Below are 13,438 nucleotides of genomic sequence, written 5' to 3' on the forward strand. Positions count from 1 at the left end.
AAAGTTTGTAAAAACTGATTTGTGGGTGTGGTGAGGGGTGTATTTATAGGCATTTTGAGGTTTGGGAAACTTTGCCCCTCCTGGTAGGAATGTATATCCCATACGTCACTAGCTCATGGACTCTTGCTAATTACATGAAAGAAAATGTATGCTCTAACTGAACCATGAAAGAAAATGTTGCGTTTCATGTCCCTTTAATATCAATATCAATAAGTAACAATAATTTGGTTTAGAATGTGTTGTATACAGCAATGTAATATAAAAAAAAAACAGACTACTGGATTATATATATATAAAAACTTTATTTTAAAAATAATCTCTATAAAGGCCCCAAAAGGGGTTTATAAACTTCACATTAGCTCCCCTCTAGTCACATAGGGGATAAAAGAAGGCACAGATCAAAGATTCCATTTACCATGGAAACCATCATTTAAACTGGAGTCACAGAAATGACGGTACGTTCTGATGTCCCTGCAGAACAGGAACTCAGTAAAATAGCTCATTAACAAATTACATATAAACTTTGTCTGCAAGTTAAAATAAAGTGTAAACTTATTTGCATTTTTTAAAAATTTGAACAAAGAGAGGTAATATAAGACCACAGTCCATTTAACCTATAAAGTGTATGCATTTCATAATACCTCAAATCTGGAAATGGCAGAAATGTATGACAATCCTTTGTTTGCTCAAAAGCAATGGAAATGGTAATTTAAATTGGAGAGGCCCTTCAGTCCAGAGGCTCAGTGTAGCTCGCACACATAAAACTGTAGAAGCTAATTTGCATTGGGAGTCTCCTCCAAAGTCACAAAAAAATGTCCACAAATGAACCCTGGGTGAGGCGTCTTGATTCACATTCCCCCTAAACATCCATATGGAGTTTTCAGGCTTTCCACAAATATAAATTATGAAATACATGGCGGCTGGTCTCCTCTCACCTCTGGTACAGCCACATTATCCCTTTCTTGTGTAGAGTTTGCCATAGCTTCATCTCCATCAACATATCATGATTAGCATAAAAAATAAGTGGCTGTTTTTGTCGCTCATAATAATGATCAGAGAACTGATTGTAATTTTGAGTGATGAATCCATAGGCACTGACCTGCAAAAAAAATGAAGACAAAAAATTATGTTGGCAATAACCTGAAGTAATAGTGATAGTATGGCAAATAATATTGAAATGGGAATAGTGGACTTCCTTACCTTGTCACAGCTGTGTAGAGCAGCTAGCAGCATCAGAGCCCCTGTGCTCGGCATATACAGGCTGGCATATTCTGATTTTAATAGCTCTGATTTTAGGAAACTGGGAAAACACACAAAAAGGGGCATTTAGGAACTTTAACATAAATACATGTAAAAATAAGAGCAAGAAGAGTCATTCAGAGTTCATGAATGAAATATTTTCAATTTAAAGGGCCATGATACCCAAATGTTGAAACACTTGAAAGTGCTGCAGCATAGCTGTAAAAAGCTGACTAGAAAATATCAGCTGAACATCTCAAAATGTCCTGAGTATTCACACCCCATTGTAAAGGACTTTAAGCAGCAAATCAGTATGCCTGTCCCGGGACCAGTAAGGGAGCTTGCCTCATGCACACTCATTTTATTTTCCTATTCAATTTAAGGAAGTTTACTATGAAATCTCATGAGAGTTAAGTGACATTTTCAGTTTCAAGTGATTTAGCATATGAGTATTATGTACCTTTAAGTCTTTAAATATACATCACAATAAAACCTTTATTGGTGTCCTTAACTCCTTAATACTGGCAGTTTAAAATTAAAGGATACTCAACAAATAAGTGTATATTTACCTTTCTTTGAGATAGTACACAAAATCTGGGTGCAGGAATTTGAATTTCTTGGGTGATGGAATTGGTCCAAAATATTCAGTTGGCCTATGAGATGGGAGATGTGAAAAATAAAATTCTGTTCCATGAACTTTGATAATACCTTTAGAAGCATGTCAATGAGACACTCGCATTAAATGAAGTTTTATACTTACTCATCCCCTTTATCGTAACCAGTAGGCACCTTAACACCTAAGATGGCAGAACGTAGCATAATGTAATCTCGCAGGTCAGAGGGTATGAAAATGTATCGGACTCCCTAAAATAACACAAACATGGGCTTTAGTGCAAAAGAAACAGCCTATAATTATTATTAATTATTGAGTATATGATTTTTTCTGCTTGTGATCTACTTAGTTGGCTATTAAAACAACTTCCTGTATCATTGTCCTTATTGTGTTTTGTTTTTGAGCTGCCTACTCACCAGACCTTTCGGAGTACCCTTAAAGCCATATTCTTGGTAACCAATTAGTGAGTTCTTCATGGTATTGACAGTGAAACCATAGAATGAAGTCTTAGTACCAACATCTTTCTCAAAGCCTTCAGTTATTGCTCCATTCAGCCTGTTTTTGGGACATAATGACAGATTGTTACTGAGTGGGGGGCACACGAGGGGAGGGAATAGACTGGAGAAGAAAATGATGGGGAGGAGAATAGATTAAAGGTAAAAAAAAAAATGGAGCATATGGACATTGAAGAGGAAATTAGAATTCCAGAGAAAGGTCTTTAAAAAGTTATTTCATTATGTGGACAACACAGAATGACCTTGGACACTATAATCAGTTTTATATTACAATATTAAATGGGACTGTTTAGCAACCGCATGCCATATTTTTTGGCCCATGGATCTTTTCATCTAAATTTATCAATCAGAATGGACAAGGCTGTCCACTTTTCTCTAATATTATTTTGGATTTGACGATTCTGGAACCACGGTCTTAATATGATTAAGAATATAATGATTTTTTTTCAAGAGAATTTAGAATATATATATATATATATTATTATTGAGGAGTTGCATCGTACAAACAGGAGAGAAAATATGCTTAACAATATTACAAACAATGCTTAGGAGACATTTGCATAATTCATAGACAATAATCCTCATGTTTGTCCCTTTTCATATGAGTTTGGAGCACTCTTGAATCTTTGATTATAATGTAAGAGTGAGATTCAGGGATATTATGGATTTATGTAGATTAAGACCAAAGCCAAATAATCTAATGCCATATTAGGGTTAAGATATGTTGTAACCTGCACAGACATATTGCAAATGGGAAGGAGGGGACTTATACTCGGTGGAAGGGCATGTTGTTATATAGTAACAAAGAGATAAAATATGTACTATCTTAAAGGCTGTGACACACTGCAAGGGGAGTGGCGCTCGGCGTGTAGATGCAGCTGTGCGCGCTCAGTGTGTCCTGCCTTTTCATCTCTGAGCACTCTGCTGCGTCAGGTCGCGTAGCTGAGCACTCAGAGATGAAATATCTGAACTTCAGAAGCGATGTGAAGCGAGGCAGCTGCTTTGCCTCGCACCGCATCACTTGCAGTGTGTCACAGCCTTTAGAGTTCTAAAGGGGATTTAGGTTGCTGCCCCACACTGAGTATGGGGAAAATGTGTGGATTATAAGCAATAAATACAGTAAGGCTGCAGGCTTATAGGCGTAAACAGTTTTGTGATACTCATGGAATTATTGATATATGGGTAGTTCCCAATCTAGAAGGGATCACAGGCTTGGAGCAAACTTAAGATGTCTTTTTTTCTTATTTCTTTCCTCCCTCTCACGGCTCCGGCCGCCAACCACAAGAGAGGATCCATTATGGAACCGGGTAGACATGTAAAAATAATAGTGACATGCCAAATACGTCTCGTCAGCCTAATATGTAGATTAAATATGGGGTGGGGTGGATGCCTATTAGCGGGCTGCCGCCCTAGCCTTTAGATTTCCGAACTGGGTCCCCAATATCAGAGAAATGCTGGTTTATGGCCACCAACAAAGGAGTTGGTATTTCCTGGAAGATTTTATGATAGATCTCGCTGTTAGAGCACAAGAATCGGCGGATTAGTGTAAATTCTGCTGGAGCGCTCAGGATATGCGTCCTGTCAGGAACACTGCATGGACACGCCCCCCAAGAATATTAGGATTTTTTTTAAACCAACTGTAATGAAATATAAATCATCAAAATTGTTTTATATAATATACGGTATCTATTTTTTCTGACTTAAAGGGGCATGCTACAATTCAAGACCATCTAATTTTTTGTATTACTGACCCTAGAAAACTATGTATTTAACCCTTTAAGTGCTGAGACATTTCCACCCATTGCTAAGCTGTTTGAGTTTCTTGATGTTGCACACATTTAACCCTTACTGCTAAAGAAAGTTTAATACAGTTTGACTGCTTCAAACAGGTGCAAGTGGAACTTTACTTATGTGTTTAAAGGGACACTGTACTCAAAATGTTCTTTTGTGATTCACATAGAGCATGCATTTTTAAGCAACTTTCTAATTTACTCCAATTATCAAATTTTCTTCATTCTCTTGGTATGTTTATTTGAAAAGCAAGAATGTAAGTTTAGATGCCGGCCCATTTTTGGTGAACAACCTGGGTTGTCCTTGCTGATTGGTCAGCACCAATAAACAAGTGCTGTCCATGGTCCTGAAGCAAACATTTGCTGGCTCCTTAGCTGAGATGCCTTCTTTTTCAAATAAAGATAGCAAGAGAACGAATTAAAATTGATAATAGAAGTAAATTAGAAAGTTGCTTAAAATAGCATGCTCTATCTGAATCATGAAAGAAAAAATTTGGGTTCAGTGTCCCTTTAATACAAAGGAGGAAGTTAAGCATATAGCTTGCTAATAGAAATATTACATGCTTTAACAAATATGAGCATGTGTATCTGGATGTCTGTGGACACAATTATATAAATTAAGAAGTCCAAAACCTATATGAGAAATTGATATTTACACAAGATTAGAAACTTCAAAAGTAATCATATAATTAAATGGAACAAGGAAACACTTATTACTAGAACAAGCATTATTATTTTTTTATCTTTAAAGATATTTAAAATGACTCAATGGATATTATCCAGAGACAGTATGTTATAATGAAAGGAACAAAAGATATGGCAAGCTGGAGGCTATGAGGACAGGCTCCTGAAATGCTTTTTTGATCCTCTCGTAAGCTCGGTATTGTTTGGTCTAAGTGCTTTAAAAGTATCCATTTGTTTGGTGTATAAATAAAGTCATTGATACTGTTATATCTGATTGTTAACTAAATAAATCACCGGTGATCATCAGCACCCAACAAACTGTTGTTGTTTAACAGAAGTCATAATTGCATCATTTATGATTGCATTTGAGAAAGAAAGCAGTGTTCAAACGCATTGAGAAACTTTTTTTTAAATGAAAATAGAAAACAACAGTAGCATATCTACTCAATACAGGGCCTTGGTGTCCAAAGATAACTGAATAGTAAGCAATAGTTATAATATACAGGCTGCTCTGTATAAGGATTTTGAGGATAGACAGACATGGAACCTTCACTAATAAAAGGCTTCCCCTACATTGAGATTGCACACATTCAGAATACTACATCTATCTATCTCTCTCTATCTCTCTCTCTCTATCTATATATATATACACACATATCTCTCTCTCTCTATATATATCTATATCTCTCTATCTCTCTCTCTCTCTCTCTATATATATATATATATATATATATATATATATATATATATATATATATATATATATATATATATATATATATATATACACACATATCTCTCTCTCTCTATATATATATATATATCTATATCTCTCTTTCTCTCTCTCTATATCTCTCTCTCTATATCTCTCTCTCTATCTCTCTCTCTCTCTCTCTCTCTCTCTCTCTCTCTCTCTCTCTCTCTCTCTCTCTCTCTCTCTCTCTCTCTCTCTCTCTCTCTCTCTCTCTCTCTCTCTCTCTCTCTCTCTCTATATATATATATATATATATATATATATATATATATAATATCTCTCTCTCTCTCTATATATGGCCATATAGATAACATTGGGCTCATTCCTGTGGAGCTATTCATGAGTTTAGCACTGATGGGCTAAATTGCATGTCTTTCAAAAGAACTGAAATAAGGGGGCAGTCTGCAGAGGCTTAGATACAAGGCAATTACAGAGGTAAAAAGTGTCTTAATATTACAGTGTTTCCAAACATTAACTTATCTGCTGGTAACTTTTTTTTTTCTCAAGTGTTTCTGATTTCTCAACGCATTTAGCATTCATATTAACTTTTTATAAGCTGTTTCATTGTGATTACATTTTTTTTTTTTAACCCTTTAAGGACACAGCTTTCAGTTTGCTCAATTGTTTTATGACGGAAAAATTCCGTCATATGTCCTTAAGAGGTTAAATATTTGTTTGTTTTCTGACCCTTGTAGACAACAACAACAACAAAATAATATTCTCCTGGGGAAGTTCATCTATAGATGCGTGAGGTGCTCAGTATATGAGAACACTAAAGAAACAATCCTGAAAAATGCTTTATGGAAAGGTATAAAAGATTTTCATGTTTGCTTTGTTATAATAAACCCACATCTTGCTCCAACATGAAGATTCCATAAAGACTCTAATTCCCCTTCTGACGCATCTTGTCTTGAGCTCACGTCTCACTCATTCTCCAAGCTAATAAGATTGGATCATTTTTCATTTTCTTTTACTTCTCTTTAAAAGGACATGAGAACCAATTTTTTTTCTTTCATGATTTAGAAAGAGCATAAAATTTTAAAACAAATTCTAATTTACTTCTATTGTCTAATTTGCTTCATTCTCTTGATATACTCAGCTGAAAAGCACATCAAGATAGGCTCCATAGCTGCTGATTGGTTGCTGCACATAGATGCCTCGTGTGATTGGCTCACCCATGTGCATTGCTATTTCTTCAACAAAGGATATCTAAAAAAATAAGCAAATAAGATAATAGAAGCAAATCGGAACGTTGTTTAAAATTGTATTCTCTTCTTGAATCATGAAATACAATTTTTAGGTTTAGTGTCCTTTTAACTGTTAAAAGGGACAGAGTACAGTGGTGTTTTATTTCCTTTAATGAGTTCCCAATGGTCCTTTTAGCTGCTGGAGTGTATTCAATTGATTGCAAATAGCTTCTTTACGTTTCTTTTGTTATTTGAAATAGCAGCTTTTGTCCTTTATATCCACACCTATAATGAATATTTCTTAAAGGAACATAAAACCCAACATTTTTCTTTCATGATTCAGATAGAATATACAATTGTAAACAAGTTTCCAATTTACTTCTAATGATCACATTTTCATTGTTTTTTGTTACAAGGATGTAAGCTCAGGAGTGTGCACGTGTCAGCAGCACTATATAGCAGCAGTTTTGCAACAATGTTATACATTAGCAAGAGCACTAGATGGCAGCACTATTTCCTGTCATGTAGTGTTTCAGACATGCACGCTACCTACCTAGATATCTCTTCAACAAAGAATAACATGAGAATGAAGCAAATTTGATAATAGAAGTAAATTGGAAACTTTATAAAAAAAATGGTATTCTTTATCTGAAAAATTAAAGAAAAAATGTGGGTTTCATACTCCTTTAAGTACTGATTATAGAAGAGCGATGTAAACAAGAATATGCTTTAGAAGAAGTTACATTCCTAGTGGAAGGGGGTGTAACAGAGAGATACTAAAATGTTCATTTTTCATTGTTCTGTCTTAGAGCCAATAATCAAAAACTCCGGCATGGAGAGAAATCGCACAAAATTAGAGATTTTTTTTTTTACACCTTATACTGCAAAGTAGGAGTCTCTCCATCACCTACAGAACTTGGCATAGTGAGATACATATCTTTCAAATTTAAATTTGAGGTTTTAAAATATTTTTGACCTCATAAGACTTCTTAGATCATCTAGCTTGAACTGAGAACTTTGAGCTCTAAGTTTTGGTCTCACTATGTAAACAGTGAGAGATATGATGAGGATTGTGTGAATATATAGATAAGCTAATGAAAAAATCTGCTCTCCTTGCAAGCTCAGCCTATTTATTTGGGTTGCAGTTTCAATTAGCAGGAACAGTTATTTCATATACAAAATTATAACAAAAGGCACATATTCCCACACATTTTAAACTCTGCATCTGGTATAAAAAAATTAAGGGGAAAACAATTTTACAGTACACATTTCCTTTAACAGCTACAAGATAAATGCTGATCAAATTATATGAATTCCTCAATTTTTGAGTTTGAGTGGATACTTAAAGAGACAGTCTACTTGAAAATGTTTATTGTTTAAGAGGATAGATAATCCTTTTATTACCCATTCCCCAGTTTTATTTAACCAATTACCTTGTATCTAAGCCTTTGCAGACAGACCCTTATCTCAGTGCTTTTGACAGACATTTTGCATTTTAGCCAATCAGTGCTGACCCATAAATAACACCACCAGAGTGTGCACAATGTTATATATATGGTACACATGAACTAACAGTGTCTAGCTGTGAAAAACTGTCAAAATGCACTGAGATAAGAGGCAGCCTTCAAGGGCTTAGAAATTAGCATATGAGTCTACCTAGGTTTAGGTTTCAACAATAAATACCAAGAGAACAAAGCAAATTTGATGATAAAGGTAAAATAGAACATTGTTTAAAATGACATGCTCTATCTGAATCATGAAAGTTTTATTTTGACTTGACTGTCCCTTTAAATTGCACTTTTGTACAATATTGTTTTATACATAACTGTCCTTTAGTTTAGTCCTGAGGCAGACTTGCACCAGCTTTTGGAATATATACACAGGGGTAACCTGACAAAAGCCCCTCCTCTACTCCGCCTCCAGTCCTGCTTCAGCCATGGCTATCTCCAAAGAAGGACACCACCTTGATATCCGACAGTCATCATGTTGGAATGACTCCGCCTCCAGTCCTGCTTCAGCCAGTGCTATCTCCAAAGAAGGACACCACCTTGATATCCGACAGTCATCATGTTGGAATGACTCCGCCTCCAGTCCTGCTTCAGCCAGTGCTATCTCCAAAGAAGGACACCACCTTGATATCTGACAGTCATCATGTTGGAATGGTTACAGTCAGAGCAATGTGAAATAGATACCGTACAAGTATTCACAGTGACATTGCCTTTCAATCGTTAGTATCTGCGCGGTTCCTAACTTTGTCAAGCAGTATGGAGAAGTGCTGTTACCCATCAAATTACTTATAGAATAAAACAAAAAATGTTTTCATTTACTTGTATTATTTATTAATATTTCATAGTGTAACAGCTGCACTTTGCAGAGTTGGCTGGTATATTTCTAATACCAGTAATGAGCTCACAGCATTAGATGGGCATGTTTTAACCTTCTACATTTTGCAGTTTTCTGTTTTCTGGCTACCAGATTAGGCAAAATTGCATAACAATTTATTGTTGCTCTTTCCAGCAGCCATAACAATTTATTTATTGTTGTTCCGATTTGCACTATACAGCATTGTATTTCATAATATGTTTGTTGTCATCTGATTCTTTTTTTTAAAAAAAAATTTCTTCCAAAAGTGACACAGATGGAGCGCATCTGGTCATTCATTTACAGAATATACATTTTCTAGCTAGAAGTACACAGATGGTTAACATTTTTTGGTTACTTTTATTATCTGGTTGCATATTCAAAAACAGCACATTATGCAAAGTGAGTAAAATAGATTGACTCAAAAGCTTCGATAACCAATAAGAGACACAGCTCAAGTATCAACGGACCTTAGGGCAGTACCACAGATAGTGTAGGAGATTGGGGTCTGGAAAGGAAGATTTGCCACAAACATTAGAGAAATCCCTCCTCCATTTACTCAGTCTACTTGGTGTGAGATAATCCTGGTAAATAACCCTAATTTGGGTTTCCCTGAGATCCGCTGCCAGAGTGGAAGTCCAAGTCAGCTTCAGGCTGGAGTATATCACATCTGTTGAATTATGCGTGTTGTGTCTTTGTTCCAAATGCGTAGTAAACCCTGCTGCGACCCAGAATCTTTAGACTGAATCAACAACTCATATATTGGGGAAATGGCAAAGCTATTTATTTTAAATCTAGTGTGGACTACGTTCAATGGTGTAGCGCTCCAGAATGTAGCACAATCTTTTAAAATCTGACTGACATAGTGGCACAACTGAAAGAAGGCAAATCTGTGACTTGGAGCAAGAGAGTATCTCCTACATAATGTGTCAAACGGCAAAAATTTTTTATTAGATGTGTCCAAGAGTGCACCAATATTAGCAGTTCCCAGGCTCTCCCAACCACGAAAAACTGGGTATATCAAACCTGGCAGAAATCTAGGATTCCCACATATAGGCAAGTAGCTAGAATGTGAAAGATCCCTCCCCAAATGTCTATGCATTAACGCCCAGGCTCTTACTATGTCCTTAAACATTGGGTGTGATTTGATCTGAGGGGTTAGCTCCGCGCCAGAGGCATGGGGTATAAAAGCCAACAAAATCTGCGGAAAAGGAGGGCTTTCCAGTTGTGCAGGAGAAAAATGCTGCGTGTTTAACTGCCAGTCTAACATGAATTTGGCCAAGGCAGCCCAATTATAGTATGTGATATTAGGGAGGCCCAAGCCCCCTTTCATGTAGGGTAGATATGGTTTGGCTAGACTGATCCTCTGTTTCCCTCCCTTCCACAGGAAGTTACGGAATGTATGCTGAAGAGCTGCTGTGTCTCCATGTCACAAAAGGATGGGGAGCATTTGCAGAGGGTAGAGTAGTCTGGGCAGTATGTTCATTTTAATTATATGCACTCTCCCCATCAACAAAAGAGGCAGATGTTGCCAATTATTTAAGTCACTTTTGATATTACATAATATCGGGGTAAGATTATGTTCATACCATTTGATAGGATCAGCTGCAATGTGGATCCCTAGGTAAGTTAGATAGTTATCGACTGTACGGAATGGGTAAGAGTGATTTCCCTCCCTCTTCACGCCAAAACCACAAGATCTCCGATTTGCCCACGTTTACCTTATATCCAGAGAACTCCCCAAATAACCGAATTGCCTCTAATATTTTAGGTATATAGGTTTTAGGGTCTGAGACAAACAATAACATGTCGTCGGCATAGAGGGCGATCTGCATCTTGTTAGAATGTATTTCGACACCCGGGAAGATTTTTCTCAAGTATAGTGCTAGGGGCTCAAGAGCCAGGTTAAATAAAAGTGGAGATAAAGGACATTCCTGCCGGGTGCCCCTATGTAATGTCACAGGAGGGGAGTAATAGTTAATTAATAGGTATGCAACAGGACTGCTATATATATTTTTAACAAAGTCAAGGAAACAGCCACCGATTCCAAAGTTTCCCATGGTGTGGAACAAGTGATTCCATGTCGAAGGCCTTCTCTGCGTCCAAAGACAGCAGGACGGCCTCCGGTATGTCCTGTCCACTTCCCCTTCTGCCCGCCAGCCAATAATGGGCAACGGCATGAAGTACCCATCTGATATTAGTTACAGAAGTGTGCCCCGCAATAAAACCAGTCTGGTCCGGGTGAACCAACGTGGGTAATAGAAATTTAAGGCGATTGGCCAGAAGCTTCATCAATACCTTATAGTCGGCCTTAAGGAGGGAAATAGGCCTATAGGAATCGGTTAGCGTGAGGTCCCCTACTGATTTGTGAATTACCGAGATATTGGCTGCCGAGAAATTAACAGAGGGCTGCTGTGCGTGGGTGAAGTAAGTATTAAATAAGTGAGTTAATATGGGGGTGATCTGATCAGTGAGCATACAGTAAAATTCCGTAGGAAGCCCATCTGAACCTGGTGCCTTCCCCAAAGCCAAGGACTTTATTGTAAAATACAGCTCCTCCGGTGCTATTGGAGCATTAAGTCTCTCACCCTGGTCAGTGGAGAGCCTGGGCAGAACAACTCTCTTCCAGAAATGATCTTGTGCATCTAGATTGGCAGGCTGTGATGTGTATAGGCCTGTATAGAACTCTGTGAATTCCGCCACTATGTCAGCAGTGTTATGCGTAAGGGATTCCCCTCTCTTAATAACTGGGATACCCCTGTTGGCTTGCTTGATCTTGATTAATGAGGCAAGATATTTACCCGTTCTATTCCCGTGCCTCAAAAATCTGCCCTGTCTCCTATTCTCCTGGTGTATAGTGTTTTGTAAGAGAAACGTGTCTCTCTTTCCTCCTTTTAAAATAATCAAGTCTATTTGGTGTATTTGGGGATTGCCGATATTTTACATAGGCCCTTGTCAGTTCATCATTGTACTGCTTTTCATGGCTGTCTTGTGATTTCTTCTTTTTAGTAAGATAAGCTATGATGTCTCCCCTTAAAACTGACTTAGCTGTTTCCCAGTAGAGCTCTATGGTCTGCTTGTGTGCTATGTTGTTATTTGCAAAATCATCCCATTGTCTCACAAGGAATGCCCGGAAATCTGGGGAGGTGAGGAGATAGGAGGGAAACCTGAACACTCTTTTGTTAGAAGGGCTAGGAATTGGGTATAGTCTCATAGAAACAGGGGCATGATCCAATATAGTTATTTTATGTATCTTAGTTTCAGTAATAAGAAATTCTAGTGAGGTAGATGTCAGAATAAGATCTATATAAAGTGTCAAATATTTTCTGAGCATATGTGTTAGAAGTGTAGGATTGCGAGGTTACATGGGGGGCCTTTCTGGGTCTCTAAACCTATCAAGTATCGAATTAGGAGTCATAATCTCTTGCCAGAATAATTCTAGTATCCAAGAAAGGGACTAAGGTCCGCCAAAAACCTGGGCTATGGTGATTGGGGCCATAAACATTGCATATAAGTATACCAGTGGTCATGCCATTTCAGCTTGAGTATCACAAATCTGCCATTTGAGTCTACAATCTTGTACCCAATCTCACCCTTTGTGCAGCAGCAATGCCACACCCCTGCTGGAGTTATTGTAAGGGGTGCAGTGGACCACAGATATCCAGTTTGTTTTAAGTTTTTCATGCTCACTAGCGTTAAGGTGGTTCTCCTGTAACAGCATGATATTGCACAGGGATTTTTAAGATGCATCAGGATTGTTTTTCATTTGATAGGGGAATTTATTCCTCCAACATTCCAGGATATTATTTTAGCCATCATTAGGGCATAATAAACGATTGGTCATCATGTACAGCCATATATAAGAATATAAACATAAGGGCATCTACACCTCTCCAGCAAGGGCGGGGAACCATGGACATCCCATTCAATGACCGGCAATCCCTCACAGCTAAACCATATATTAACCATAACAATTCCAACACTATACAACATATTAAACATGTAAAACATAAGTTTCCATACGACCTGAGATAATCTTCATCCTTCAGTGTTTCTCAAGTTTGGTACAATCAACATACCCCAACAACAGGGTACTACAGCTTGTCAGAGTATACCTGGCAAGAAAAACATCAACCAGGAGAGTCTTGTTGTTTTTGTTCTGCGGGGGGGTGAGAGGGCGCTTTTATGATGGTCCAGGAATTCCTGCGCCTCCCTGGGGGTGTCAAAGAGTCGTGGACCCCGCAGCGTGTGGATGCGTAGACTAGCTGGGTAAAGCAACGTGGCCTGCCTATTTT

The 13,438-nt window shown here is 37.6% G+C and overlaps 1 protein-coding gene across 2 annotated transcripts in view; it reads right to left on the reverse strand.

The window, feature by feature from the left end:
* Positions 1-282: 282 nt before the first annotated feature.
* The window catches only part of ST6GALNAC2 (ST6 N-acetylgalactosaminide alpha-2,6-sialyltransferase 2), a 172,875-nt gene continuing 159,719 nt past the window's right edge, over positions 283-13,438 (reverse strand). For both annotated transcript variants that reach the window (XM_053709498.1, XM_053709492.1), the window contains 5 exons: positions 2,269-2,407; positions 2,000-2,103; positions 1,809-1,892; positions 1,201-1,300; positions 283-1,099 (listed from right to left, as the gene is read on the reverse strand). In XM_053709498.1, the coding sequence (XP_053565473.1) occupies positions 932-1,099; positions 1,201-1,300; positions 1,809-1,892; positions 2,000-2,103; positions 2,269-2,407 (595 nt within the window). In that variant the 3' untranslated portion in view covers positions 283-931. The remainder of the gene's footprint in view (positions 1,100-1,200; positions 1,301-1,808; positions 1,893-1,999; positions 2,104-2,268; positions 2,408-13,438) is intronic.

The sequence above is a fragment of the Bombina bombina genome, chromosome 1 (assembly GCF_027579735.1).
Source record: "Bombina bombina isolate aBomBom1 chromosome 1, aBomBom1.pri, whole genome shotgun sequence".
Lineage (NCBI taxonomy): Eukaryota > Metazoa > Chordata > Amphibia > Anura > Bombinatoridae > Bombina > Bombina bombina.